Source organism: Lytechinus variegatus, chromosome 4, assembly GCF_018143015.1.
Source record: "Lytechinus variegatus isolate NC3 chromosome 4, Lvar_3.0, whole genome shotgun sequence".
In the NCBI taxonomy this organism is placed as follows: Eukaryota; Metazoa; Echinodermata; class Echinoidea; order Temnopleuroida; family Toxopneustidae; genus Lytechinus; species Lytechinus variegatus.
In genome coordinates, this window is record NC_054743.1 from 44,743,895 (window position 1) to 44,759,612 (window position 15,718).

The following is a 15,718-nucleotide window of genomic DNA, read 5'->3' on the forward strand; positions in this document are numbered from 1 at the left end:
TTTCCTTAGTGGAAAATCGAATATGGTCCTGACTGTTAGAGGCATCCAGCTTCCCCCTGCTTGATATACACCTTTACCTTCGTGGTGTTGAATGATCAATGTCAGCTCGATTCGATGTTCCATATTCATTGATAGGGCAGCCTCATATTATAAAAGTCATCTTTATATCATTATAAAAGACATTGCAATACATTACGTGACGGTGACGGTACGTGTCCTGGAACATGTCTGGATATAATATTTTCTTAGGAAATCTTGGAAAATCTAGTGTTTGTTAAGAGAGTATGTGCCCTTGGGAAGGCTAGTGGAATGACACCTCAACATCATGAAAGACTCAAGGAGATTTTGAACTCTCATTTGGCTAATAAACACTGTGAGTATACGGGACATACCTACGCATATATACTACGTACTACTATATACTTCGAAGGCCTATAGGCCTCTACGCCGCATCAGACCGGCATTGAACCTTTCAACGCTGCTATTCCGAATCACCGAAGCGGACCGCGTTAACCCAGGTACTTGCAATACACGCTAATAAGCAAGATGAATCCTGATGATGACGAAACTAATGATGGTCCGTTTCAGACTCCACCTGACACACAATCTGAATTACTGTCTCAAGATGGAGACAGAAATAGTCAGTATTACTGCAAAAAGTGTAAATCGCCAGGTGATACTAAAACTATGACCAGATGCAGTACCAAGAAGTGCAAAGCTTATTTCCACTTTGCTTGCACGGGGATGCCCGCTCACATGCTTACCTATATTAGGCGTGTGAATGGGGCCAAATATATCTGTGATGAATGTGAAATTGCTGATGCAGATATTATCCGCGAATTATGTGAGCAAAATGAACCTAATCGGAACAATGAGAAACATGAACAGGATGTAAACGATATCAATCAACTAAAAGGAGCCATAGAAAATATGGAAAAGGAAGTAATCAAATGTATTAGAGATATCAAACTCCAAACACAAAATGAAGGTAGATGTACCTGTGCTGATGAAAATGAACTAAAAACGACGATGGACAAACAGCGGGATGAAATAATCTCTCTGAAAGAATATATTAAGCAACTAAAATCAGAGATTAATATTCGTGTGAACGAATATGAGCTATTGCTCAAAGAACAAAGACTAGTCGTCAAAAGCAAAGAACAAGAACTGAATATGCATAAAAGATACAATGAAAATGAGGAAAAGAAATCAAACAAGCTCCAAAGTGAGTTGGATCAAACAGTTGAGCAACTCAAGATGGCGAAGAAAGAAATCGACAAAGTAAATGAAGAAAAGATCAATATCAAACGACAATGGCAAGCCAGTGAAAGTGATGGTGAATGGAGGGAACAAAAAAGATACACTCATACTAGAGGAAGGAAAGAAGGAAGAGATGATAGAAAATGGAGTGAATATAGAGGAAATTATCACAGAGGAGAGGGACAATGGAGAGAACGTAAGAGATTCATTTGTGATAGACGAGAAGAAGGAAGAAGCCCTACAGGAGGAGGATTAGAACATAAAAGATACAGCCTATACAGCGAAGTTGCTGCCCCATATCGTGGCGCTGGCCTACCGAGGAATGGTCAACCTCGACATGCTCGAGAGATATCACCACAGAGGAATGCACGAAAAGAAGGAAATGAGCGAACGACTGAGGGGATGAACGCAATACATGAGGAAAGAAACGATCACGAGTGTGATATGAGTAGAGATAAACATAACATGTATGATGGAGGCAGAGGCCAAATGAATGACAAAACCGAAAAGAAAATGAGAAAAGTTGTTATAGTTGGAAATTCACAGATAAGTGGGATTGATCCTGATAAGTTTTCCCAAAATGTTAAGTTACATAAAGTAATTAAATACACAATGGATGATGTTGAGTCTTGGTTGAAATCTAGTGAGGCAAAGCAAACTCTAAGCGATGCAGAAACCGTGATAATCCACGAATTAACGAATGACGTTAAACGGTCTAGTGCACTAGATTGTGCTTGTAAAATGAACAATCTCATTGGTCTGATCAAAGTGTCCTTCAAATCAATTAAGATAGTTATATCTCTCGGCACGCCCCGAGATGATAACCAATTGTATCAGCAGCGTGTGGACATGGCCAATAGTATGCTGATGGCTGATGCATTATATGACAGAAGAGTTAAAACTGTTCATCACAGAAACCTGCTCTACCGTGGAACAATTAACACTAATCTGTATAGTGATGATCGTTATCACCTTAGCAAGAATGGAACTAGAGTGTTAGCAGGAAATCTCCGGTGGGCAATTGAAAGGAGCTCTTCACGAAATAAACGATAGACTTTTTGTTTAAGGTCTATCTGAGGACCGAGAAACGTGAATACACCTTATGACTGAAAGAAAAAATATTCAAATTTGTTATTGGAATGTAAATGGGATACATAAGAGATGGGACGGGGTTAAATCTTCCTCAAAATTGGAAGAAGAAGATTTTGTCAACGTTTTTAACTCATATGATATTGTTTGTCTGGCAGAAATAAAAATAGGGCCGAAGGAAAATATGTCTTTACAAGGATATGTCAATAAAGTAATATGCAGGAAGAAACATAAAAATGCTAAAGCTGACTCAGGGGGCTTGGCCCTGTACATCAAAGAATCTATTAAACACCAGGTTGCAATTATCAATAATACCTCAAGCGAATTTTGTTGGATAAAGATAGGTAATAGTATCCACGACTCATTTGAGGAGCAGTATATCTGTTTTGTTTACTTAAGCCCAGAAAACTCCACCTTTTCGTCAAAAGTAGATTTAATCGATGCAATCATGAAAGATATCGCAACTTATAAGAACCGAGGTAAATGTATGATAATGGGTGATCTAAATGCTCATACTAATACCTTACCTGACGGCATTGAATACGATTCAGAACGTGATGGTAGGGTATTACCAGTGCCTTTCACGCTCGATTGTTCAGAGGCCTATACAAGGGTAAATCAAGACACAAGGCCCGTGAACAAAAGAGGCAAAGATGTGATTGAACTTTGTAAAGCATGTGATCTAAGAATAGTAAATGGACGTAAACTTGGAGATTTGACTGGGAAATTTACTTGCTATGAGGCGAATGCCAGAATTCCCAGTGTATTAGATTATGCTCTTGTTGAAAATGGTGCTTTGGATGATATATCATACTTCTATGTTGATGATCTCAATATATTTTCTGATCATTGCCCAATTGTCTTATCTTTAATGTCATCCACACTTGAACGTCAAAGACCGTGTGAAATAGAAAAACAAGCTTTGAACCCCCATCCTAAAGCTTATATATGGGAACCGCATATAAGTGATGCAGCCTTTGCTAAAACGCTACAAACACCTGAGATATTGACCATAATAAAAGAAATAAAGGAAAAGGTATATTGTACAAATGACATTGATATTGAAAACGCAGTCAATGATGTAACAAACTGTATCTTAACTATCGCAGATAAAGCGAAAATAAAAGTCAAAATACCTCGGGTAAAAAACATAAAGAAAAAGAACAAAAAGAAAATATTTAAAGCTGGTGAATGCCTTGCTCTTCGGCGTCGCGTAAAACTATTGTGTAGACAAGTGTGTAAAAATCCATTTGATAGAGGCCTCAGGCAGCAATATTACACCATGAAGAAAAGATTGAAAAGAAGGTTAAAAGAAATTGTACGTAATAAGAGAAATCATATAATTGACAAGCTAGACAATCTCCAAAGTGAGAACCCTAAACTTTATTGGGACCTGATTAACGACCTAGAAAAACTGCACACTGATAGAAAAAGTCCAGTTAATAACATACAACCAAAGCGATGGTTCGAGTATTTTAAAGAACTCATGAATCACAAACCCCTACTTTCGAAAGATCAAAATGAAATTAAGAATCATGTAAATAACCCAAAACTGCATGACACGTTTTCATCTCTTGATTTTAAGATCACTCCCAATGAAGTGTTAGAGTGTATTCAAACTTTGAAGAGAAAGAAAGCCCCAGGAAATGATGCTATTTTGAACGAAATGTTGAAAGCTGGAAAATTTGTGTTGTCACCAGTTTTGTCAAAGGTATTTAATTTAATCCTTATCAGTGGTCATTTTCCCAATAATTGGTCAGTAAGCCTCTTAAAGCCTCTTTACAAAAGTGGCTCAGTTTGCGATCCCTCAAATTATCGAGGAATATCCCTCTCAAGTTGTCTTGGAAAGGTTTTTTGCTCAGTTCTAAACCGTCGCTTGGTATCATTTCTAGAAGAATATAAATTCAATACAGCCAATCAAATTGCTTTTAGATCAGGTTATAGAACGTCAGACCACATGTTCGTTCTAAAAACTATTCTTGATAAATATATAAGATGTAAAATAGATGATAACTATAATAAATTATATGTATGCTTTGTAGACTTAAGAAAGGCTTTTGACAACGTTTGGAGGGATGGCCTCTGGTACAAACTATTAGAACATGGGATTGGTGGCAATTTCTTAAGAGTCATCCGTGACATGTATTCAAAATGTAAAGTATCGATCAAATTAGACGAAGGTGTTACCCCATATTTTTATACTAATGTTGGAGTAAAACAGGGTTGCGTAATTAGTCCAACTTTATTTAATTTATTTCTTAATGACATAACTAATATATTTGATACATCAGTAAGCGATCCAGTAACACTTTTTGATAAAGAACTAAATTGTATAATGTATGCTGATGATCTCGTTATTGTGTCGAAATCCCCTAAAGGTATGCAACACTGTTTAGATAAATTCACCACATACTGTAAATCCTGGATGCTAAACATAAATGTATCTAAGACTAAGATTATGGTGTGCTCAAAATCAGGGAGATCAAACGAACAGGTTTCATTTGAAATTAATGGAGAAACACTATGCACTGTTAAGGAAATGAAATATCTTGGTATTGTTTTCGCAAATAATGGATCACTTAAAGTGGCCGCAAGGGATTTAGCTGATAAAGCGAGAAGAGCATTGTTCAAATTGTACAAATCTTTTGGTTCCTATACTCCTAGCACTAAAACCCTTTTGCATCTTTTCGATGCAACGATACAGCCGATATTACTTTATGGATCTGAAATATGGGGTACAAATGTTATAGACATGGAAAAAAATCTACAATTAATTGATGGGAAAACAGGGCTATATTTTAAACATGAATCTGAAAAGGTGCACATTCAATTTTGTAAATATATTCTTGGGGTAAACCGCAAATGCAGTAACTTAGCAGCGACAGCTGAAATTGGTAGATATCCAAAAGTCATCCAAATTGCAATAAATATACTTAAATATTGGATTCGAATACGTAATATGGACGAAGATAGTTTGGTTTACAAAGCTTTTGTAGAAAATGTAAGTCTATTGAATAACGGAAACAATTGCTGGCTTAAGACAATTCAGGATATTTTCAACATATTAGATATTTGTCGAAAAAATGACACCCCCATACTCGATCCAGAAAATATACCAATTTCCCAAAAAGAATTTATTACAATATGCAAAACATCCTTGGAACGGAGATTTGATGAACAGTTTAAATTGGATTTATTTAACGACAGGGACAGTAGGGAAGGAAATAAACTAAGAACTTTTAGGCAATTCAAACTCAATATAAGGCAAGAAAATTATTTATGTTCAATACACAATGTCAATTTGAGAAAAAATATAACCAAGCTCCGACTGAGCGCTCATAATCTACCAATAGAAACAGGGAGGTACAAAAGACCGGAGAAGATACCATCTAACCTGAGATTTTGTGAGGATTGTAATTTGAATTTGGTGGGGGATGAGTTTCACATTATAATGAAATGTAACAAATATAATGATTTGCGCAAAGATTTTTTTGAAAAGATAAGTACCCTTAATATTAGGTTTTCTGAAATGGAGTACCAGGAAAAATTTATTTACATCATGAAATTGGAAACTGATGCATTGATTAAATTATTTTGTTCTTTTGTCCAAAACATAATTAATATTAGGGGGGAATTCTGAGTACTAAAAATATCAACCGGCAAACACTTTGAATTTATACACTCGCAATATTCTTACACAATAAGTTTACATGTGATGCCATTCTTCTCACTCTTCCTCTCTCCCGTCCTCTCTATTTTCGAACTTCTTTCCTCTTTATTTCCCTTTCCTCTCCCACTTTCCTTGTGTTTTCCTTGTCCTCTCTTGGACATCAGCTTGTACCCGAATAATGCCTATGTTTATAGTGTATATTTTTATATATAAGTTGCTTTGTTATATTTTGTTTTGATTTTGTTTTTGTTTGACAAAAAATACTATTTTGTCTTTGTTTATCTGTTTATGTATATATTTTCTTGTTTTGAACAAAATGTTGGCAATTGCCGGTGACGTTCTGTAATAAGTTCAATTCAATTCAATTCAATTCATCTCTAATTGTTGAAATCAAACCAATTTAGTACAAGTATTCTGCGGAGGCAGTTCGTATCGAAGTCATCGTGCTTTTGTTCTTGAGATATGTCCGATTCTCATGTCACAGATCCATAGAGAAACATAAACTTTTGTCTTGAGAGAGATCTGCTGTCTGACCAGATCTTGTTTCAGGTGTTAAAATGCTCGGAGTGCACCTTTTTAATACCGCAGTGAATCATGTAATGTCCCTTTGGCCACTTATCAACCTTCCGATATTCACACATCTTCATATCTTCATAAGACTATTTCTAATTGATAACGAAGATATCTTTCAGAGGATGGTGGGTACCTGACATGTTTGGCAGTCATGTAGGTTATTATTAATCCACTTCTTTTGATCGATATTAAACTCAACAGCATCCAATAGCTTACAAAGCTCTGATAGGCATGCGAGTCTGATATTTCACCATCAAAGTCTAGGTCGAGAATTTTCTTCGATTGTAGAGCCAGGATATCTGTTTCTATGAGGAAAACAGTTGCCTCAGTTATTTTTAACTTGACAACCGGTTTTGATACCACTGAACATGTCATTCTTTTTGGAAGACTGACAGCCTGTTTTGGAATTGATGATTCTGCACTCCAATGGCTTTCCTCTTACCTTGCCAACAGAGCTGTATGAAGCTGTATTCATCACTGGCGTGCAGTATCCTGTGACTACCCTTTGCTATGGAGTTCCTTGGGAGTCTGTCCTTGGTCCCTTACTCTTCAAACTGTACATTACTCCTCTTGGCTCTATAATGTGGCTTCATGGTCTTGGTATACACTTCTATGCTGATGTCATCCAGCTGTATACCTCACTTTTGATCCAAAAGTTAAAGATACAGAGGTTCGTGCAGCTGCTGTTGTTGGTGCTGCCATTGAGGATTCGATTTTGGATGAAGGTCAACTTCCTGGAGCTTAACGATAAAAAGCGAAGTATCTTGTTCTGTCATCTCCATATATGTGTAATTATTATGACTACAACTCTAGTCTTAATTGTTGAGGAAGCTATATATCTCCAGTATGCAAGGGTAGATCTCTTGGCGTAGTCTTTGATAGAACAATGAGCATGAAGAAATGCACATCAGATGTCTGCCAATCTGCATATTACCAGCTCCACAATATTGCTGAGATCAGACATTGTCTTACATGAGGTGGTGCAGAAAATATCATCCATGACCGGATAACCTCTAGACTGGACTTCTGCAACTGTCTACATGCTGGTTTACCTTCATCAGGCATCCCGAGCACTTTTTAACGATAGGACGCAGTATGAAAATTTGTTCTGCATTGGGCAGTGACTGGGCTGGAAGCCTCCTCGTTTCGCCCATTTTTTTTACCATGGAGCTAATCTGTGTTTAGCCAAATGTTTTTATCATTTCCTCTTCTGTATTCAGTATCGTTTGTAAAAGAATCTTCCAAGGCAAGGATAGGATAGAAGCTGTGGTTTTCAGTTATCACTTTGATGGTTAACTTGGGGAAAATGTATCGTTACCAAATAAATGAATAAATCGGTAATGACCAAAAAATTATAGCAAGTGATCCAGTAATACAGACCCTTTGCATTTGTCACAAATTGTTCTTTGGTTAACTGCTTTGATTGTAGTTTTGCTACAACGATGTTAACAATGTACTGATACTTATATCAGATTGATAAACTACACTGCTTAAGTCATACATTTATTTGATTATTAGATCTGTTATAAAACATTATATTTCTCTTTCAAGAAATTTAATTTCAGCATGATTACAGGTTTTTCAACTCCTAAACTGTTCTTTTCGTACGGGTTCATTGAATTGGTAATTGGCATGATTATAGGATAATAGGCATCAAAGTGTTTTTATATTGGGCATGTCTACTATACCTTGCAAGTATAGTACTTTCTATATACAGGTGTGGGTGTGGGAGCATGTGTGTGTATTTGTTCCTGAGTACAATTAACATTTGTGGCAAAAGAAGTTTATCAAATGATTCAATCATTGAAGCTTAATATTTGTCTGCCATTGATATTAGTGTTTTAAAGATCTCATATCAAACAAATCCAAAGCAAATGGCAGAAAATACAGGAACATAAAGAAAAATAAAAAAAAATGCTAAATATTATATCTAAGGGCCAAACAAGTATCATAATGATACAAATGCTATTTGTACCCAAAATGATAAACTTTTAGGTGTAATTATCAAATTATAGCATAATATTGCAAAATATGCATAAATTTGCATAATTAATTAGCCGAAAACAGAAATAACAAATTTTCCCGAATGGTTCATGTTATGTATGCAGGACTTTGTAGTATCCATGTCGATGAAAGCGAGTATTATAAAAGAATATTGTAGAAATAAGATTTTAAATGGTCAATTTGGCAGCCATTTTGTTTATGCAAATTAGGTGGTCAAGACATTAAAAATTGGCTTGGAAACCGGTCTTATCAGATTCAGCACATTCAAATTAGGTGAAATAGTCCGGTTTCCAACTTTTACCCCGAAATGCTCCTTGAATTCAAATTCTCCCAATATTGGTCTTGTCTAGGGAAGCCACTTCAGTTCTGAAAACTGTTCTCCCAGCTATTATTTTTTTAACAAGAATGCTTAGAATGTCCAGTTTTCAGGTTGGAAATCGGAAAATTTTGGCTCACGTTTCTCGCTCGCATCAAGTATTGTTTATTGAGGAACTCATTCTATTCCTGGTTACAAAAAATATATAAAATGTTCATTTTTCAGGTGGAATATCACAAATTTTAAGCTTGCGGTTCGCGCTCTCATTATTTAGTTCGTGAGATATATATTCTATTCATGAGTCACTAAATGCAGTCCTTAAAAGATTACTTAGGTCACTATATAAACAAATTACAGCTCGCCCTCGAGTTAATTCTTTAGAAAGATACACATCTTTCTCACGATTAAAAAAAACTGCTCAGAATGTTTAAGTTCACGTCTTGTTACATGAAATGTCTACTAGTTTGAGCTTGCGATTCGCGCTTTCAACATCTCACAAGGATCATTATTATAGTATTATTTTTATTTTTATTACCAGCACTAAAAATGACATCCCCTCCAATACAAATCCTATTATCTAGAAGTTACTCGCACGCGACCAACACACTTGATCCCCTGCATCTTTAAACCATTTGCTTTGGCAGTAATTGCTCAGATAAAATCCAAATTAGCCTATGCTTTATCAGGGCGCCTATTCTTAATAAAATACATGCTTTTGGTCACACCACATGCATGTATCATCGATCGTCATTGCATAATATCGTGTAAACCTCTAATGACAACACCGTTTTTGTTACCAAAATGAATAATTTTTCATTTTCGGAAATACGAACCTTATTTAATTTTCGGATTAACGAACCTCATTTCGTTTTCGGATTAAGGAACCTTCGGAACTACGAACCTTATTTCGTTTTCGGATTATCGAACCTTCGGAATAACGAACCGTCGGAATAAAGCCACAAATGTTCGGATTAACGAACCTTTTTCGTTTTCGGATTAACGAACATCGAGGTATAGGCAATTAACGTGTTTCGGAAATACGAACCTTCGGAATAAAGAACCTTCAATATTAGGAAGCTTCGGAATTACGAAGTGTAACAGAATATTCTCTTGTTCAAGTTTGTCGACAAAATAAAAGAGGGGGTGGTGTTGCTCTCCAATCCGAAAACGATTCTTATTTCGTTTTCGGATTGACGAACCTTCGGAATTACGAACCTCATCTTGTTTTCGGATTAACAAACCTTCGGAATTACGAACCTTATTTCGTTTTCGGATTGATGAACCTTCGGAATTACGAACCTTATTTCGTTTTCGGATTGACGAACCTTCGGAATTACGAACCTTATTTCGTTTTCGGATTGACGAACCTTCGAAATTACGAACCTTATTTCGTTTTCGGATTGACGAACCTTCGGAATTACGAACCTTCGGAAATACGAACCTTCGGAACTACGAAGCTTCGGAATTACGAATGTATGCGGAATATTCAGGGATATGAAATAAATTCACGTCTGTAGATGGTTTGAACCAGGTTTCTGAAATCCCAATAATAGAAAAATTGTGTTTGACATTGGATAAGAAAACAACAAGATCTTCAAAGTTTTTAAATAGACTTCGTGAATTTACATGAAGGAGAGAAAGTTTGCAATTACCCTTTCATGTGTTACGTATACTTTATTCTGCTCTAATCTTGCCCTACTTCAATTACTGTATTCTAACATGGGGTAATAGCTCCAAAACCCTCTTGGATAAAATTGACATTGTCCAAACGTGTGTTATAAGAATAATCAATAACGCTAGATTTCGTTCCCCGTACGAACAACCTTTTTTTATAATTGCAAAATCTTAAAAATATCTGATTTATATTTGTACAACCTTGGCATATTTATGTTCAAACTAAAAAATGACAATTTACCAGATGCCTTTGCGCCATTATTTCAACGCAATTTCATTTTACATTCCCACTCAACTAGAGAAGCTAATTATTACCACCGCCCACAAAACCGAACCGTTTTTGCTAATAGCATTTTTACTACAACATGACCCAAATTCTGGAACAGCCTAAATAACGAACTGGTTGATAGCACATGTCTCAATTGTTTCAAACGCAAGCTTAAGTTATACCTCTTAGAGAGGTACAATACTGATGACTGCAAATAACAAATAACAATTATTATAATTATTTTTGTCTATTCTTTCTTATACTCTTATATCCCACGACCCCCCCCCCCCCTCCGTCTTTTTGGTCGTTTTCCAATTTCGTTTTATTTTGCTATTTTTAGTTCTATTCGGGGTTTTTTTCTATTTCATCATTTTCTGGTAACTTGATGCCTTTCGATATATATTTTGAGTAAAACAATTTATGTTATAAATATGTATTACGTTTCCACATTTGTTCGCTCAAAGTAACAACTTATATTTTCCCCCATTGGGAGCCTAATTTTCTACTAATTCTGCTTTTTATTTAGGCTCCTGTAGTGTACCTTATGCTTAAAACTTATGTTAGATACTTAATTTTATCATTGGTACACTATGTTTCTGAACACATTTGTTACGTATATTATGATATTTGTTTTAAAAGTGGAATCAATAAATGAAATAAATAAATAAATTGTATAACATATTGGTCGAATGGATAAATGACATTTTCTTTTTATTTGATATATTTCGCAAATATCCATAAACCCTAGTTTAGAGAAATACAGGGTATAGCTATCAAGCTGCTTAATACTGTTCAACTGCTATCGTCTAATATCAAAAAACCAAAAGAAGGTGAAACCTACTTTTGGGCTAAAAAAGGCGAACAAAATAGGTAAATTAAGTAAAATCAACTTATAACTCTACAAATAATGATTTAAAAGTAGTAATTTTAGGAAAAAACAAATTACCTTCCCACAAAAAAACATATGAATAGACACCAAAAACAGAGAAAAGACCACCAAATAAAAAATCAGTTGTGGCCAAAAATGTGATTTGTGTGTGGGGGGGGAGTTGGCGGCCATTTTAAATTTCGGGGTGGCACACTTTTATCTCGGACCCGAGACAAAAAAAAATGTCATTTCATGTTGAAATAAGGTGAAAGGTACAAAAAAATTTGTTGCCATAGTAAAACAAAAAAATCATGCATTTGTAGCTCACTCCTAATTCAATGAGCAAATTGATGATGTTATATCCCCACTTGTTCTTTTGTATTGTATTACATGAAATTATTCTTATTTTTTTTACTTTTCTACCAAGAAATAAAACAATTTATTGCTGCAGCTTATTTCATCATATTGGAAACACCTCATTAACGCACATATGATATAATGAAACAACTATGATTTAATGTAATAAGATAAAGGAATGTGGGGATGTGACACCATCAATCCACCAAATGAACATTCATGAGGACGTCACGGTGCATTTAACTGTTTTTATAAACCATTGCTAAACTTTGAAATTCAATTACTGTGTTATTTGTTATCCGATTTTAATGAAATTTTCAGCATTTTGCTTTGTGAATTTTACCCTATTTAGTTAGATTTAAATATTCTCAGCCTGGAGCATCCCTTTAACTGTTTAGGAAAGTATGTACCAGCTCACAATCAAGGGCGCCGGAAGCGGGGGGCAGGGGGGGCACTTGCCCCCCCAACGAAAATTTTGGGGGGGGCAAAACGAGATTTTGCCCCCCCAATGTGCCCCCTAAAAGTAAAAAAATCATATTATTTAAGGACAAAAGTAAACGATGAAGGCACTTTCCTGCCTAAGAATTGTCATTTCCATTGTCAAAAATGAAAAAAATTCGCCTCTGATGGGGCATGCAATTACACATCATAGTAAGCCTTATGTCTTTTGACGAATATGTCCCTCTGTGAAACATACCTTTGATAAGCGCCTTTTCCATCTTATTACAGTGTGATAACTCTTAACCTTTCAATGAATACATTTCAGACTAAAACCGAATGGCAAATTGAAAGTGGTTCACCAATTAATGCTGTGTCGGCTAACAAACGCGCGGTCGCCCAGAAACGCTAAGACCGGGGTGGTGTTTCATCAATATTTTCGTCTGACAAATTGTCAGATCTGACAACTTTCTTCTCCTATATTCTGATTGGTTGAGAAGCATTGTTACCATAGCAACTGTCGGATAAAACAGGACTTGGCGGATAAAACGTCCGACAAGTCCTTTCATGAAATGCTCCCCGGACCCGATATCACTAACGCGCGTGAACGCTATAGTTACTCGAGCAACATATATATGGAATCGGAAAATAGCTGTAAAACCGAAAAGTTTAAAGAGTTATATGAGGCTTGAGTAGTTGCTTATTGGATAAATGAGAAGATGCTAGCTTGAGTCGGCGAATGGAGTACTCATCTATCAACTAATCAAGCCTCTTCAAGTCTTCGACCTTTTCTGGTTTACTGTCTTTATCAGGACTACGCTCATTTGAACAAAAAATTACTCGACTATCAACTGTCCACTTCCTCCTATCAATTTCACTTCTTCCTCTATCCACTTTTTCGAAAACTCCACTTGGTGTTCCGACAACCATATTCGCTATTGGAATGTAATTGTTTTCTTCTAAATAATGTACATTATTAACTGCCGTAGTTTGTTAATTCATGATTATTTACTAATGAAAATTTCCTGGAATTTGATATCATCATTTCCCAGTTATGGTCACATTTTCCCCAGAATTAAAAAAAAAAAAAAAAGATTTTGAAGGGGTCATCCAAAATTGCTTCCCAGCCATACAAAACATGCCAAAGGAAACACATAAATCGAGTAATGTTATAAATTTTCAGAAAAGTTTAAAATTGTTAGACAATAATTAAGCAGGTCATATTTATTTTTTCCTCCAGTTACAGAATATGAAACGTTTTGCCTATGCATGGATAATCAGGGACTGACTATCTCCAATGCTGAGTTCAGAAATGATTTGCATAAAGTGGGGATATAAGTGCTTATCGACTTCTGCCACGTCAGAACAGTATGACATTTTGAATTTGAAAAGACATTCATTAGAATGTATGTTGTTTCTGTTGTTACGCTTCTTCTGCTTAATACACTCCTTGAAACTTATGATAATTGTGCTCTCTCGCGTCGTCCGTGAATGTAAATGTTCATAAATAAAATTTTTCTGAAAGGATAATGCTGAAAAATTTCTGGTATTTTGAGTCAATATTAGCGTATTACGTAATTTAATTGATCAGACACAAAAACCACATTTTGCGCGTAGATTTTATAGGTTCTCATAAACTCTGAGTATAGTCTTTCGTAGTGAATTCTAAGTTTGATTCTCAAGAAATTTATTTTTGAATTCTCTTAGAAACGCAACTTTTATACTCTGTTTTTACACAAAGTCCTTACAACCCCCTCTCCCGCACGATCGCTTCCGTATCTCACGCTGTCAAATATATTGTGCTCCCTTCGGGATTTTGCCCCCCCCCAAAAAAAAAACTGAAAGTGTTCCGGCGCGCCTGCTCACAATCTTAGATAAGCTTAAAAGAATCGTTTGAATTGTCCTATTGTTAAGATCAAGTTATGGAGGGCGATTTATTGACCCTGCTGCCCCTTCACCTTAGAATACCATCCCATCATAATTATGTTAAGAACTCTTCTACACCCAAGATGAAATCCATTTGAAAGCTATACTTAATTAAGAAAAAAATCTTTAGTTTTTAATAGTGCCACGATGTCCAGCAAACTTTCTTTGCTTTATCTGTTTTGTTCTAAAATCGCATATGGATGCATTTGACAGTGATATGTGCTACATACATGATATAAGAATGAATGTATTATTATAAGTAAAATTATTATTATTATTATTAGTGTTACACTCTTAAAAAACGAAGAGCTAATTTAGCTCTTAAAGAGCGTGTATAGTGACGGCACTTCGGAGTGCTGATTTGTGTAGTTCAAAATTGAGCACTTCGAAGTGCAGTCACTATACACGCTCTTTAATTAGCTCTTCGTGGCGCTCCGTCTTTTAAATGTATTATCAATATTATTATCATTATTATTATTATTATTATTATGGATCTGTGTGCGCTGATGACCGTACGCTTTCAACATGTTCCACAGACAAAGAGTCAAATCCTGTACCGGATCCTTCTGATGCTAAAGCTACCAACCCTTGTGACGAAGACGAGTTGGACATGAGATATATAACCATTCATCACGCATCACCGCAAATAAGTAAACCAGACCAACCAGACTGCATATCGGATTCAAACCCACAGTTACATGTAGCTAGAGCCATCACTGGTTATCAGGAAGATAGAAAACATGACGAGAGGGAGACATCAAACCCTTTACGGTCGGGAACATATGACGAATCTCCGCCTAGTTCTATGATAAATCTACCAGGCAACGCTGAAAACATATCATCTTGTACCAGGGTAGGTGTGATATCTGAAATTCATTTCTTGACTAGAACTTTTATTGTCTTACTCATAATAATTAGGAACACAATGTTATCAGGATAATACGAAAAAAAATCAAAGCCATCCGAAAGCTCGTTGTATTTTTTTATATTACCTACCGAGATAAGTAAAGAAAGAGGGTGTCTTGCGAGTATTTTAGCAACTTCTACTAGTATGAGTTAAACATACCCAATAATATTACACATGTAAAACAATTTGTTTCGTTTGGAAACTGTATTCTGAAGATAATTAAAGATATTATTAGTGGTGATATTGACACAACCACTTGTAACTCAAATAAACCGCCATGTAATGTTAAGTAATGTTTATGTTGGGTCTAACATCCGCAAATGAGAGTCAGAAAAGTATGAATTTTATAGAAATACAAAGAACAGTTT

At 35.6% G+C, this 15,718-nt stretch overlaps 1 protein-coding gene across 1 annotated transcript; it reads left to right on the forward strand.

Annotated features, from left to right (window-relative positions):
* Window positions 1-546: 546 nt before the first annotated feature.
* LOC121413011 lies at window positions 547-2,326 on the forward strand. The gene has a single exon (XM_041605774.1). The coding sequence runs from the start codon at window positions 547-549 to the stop codon at window positions 2,311-2,313; it is 1,767 nt and encodes a 588-aa protein (XP_041461708.1). The 3' UTR covers window positions 2,314-2,326.
* Window positions 2,327-15,718: the final 13,392 nt, after the last annotated feature.

Excerpts from the sequence above, each read along its gene's own strand:
- LOC121413011 (XM_041605774.1), top strand. The coding sequence starts at position 547 with ATGAATCCTGATGATGACGAAACTAATGATGGTCCGTTTCAGACTCCA.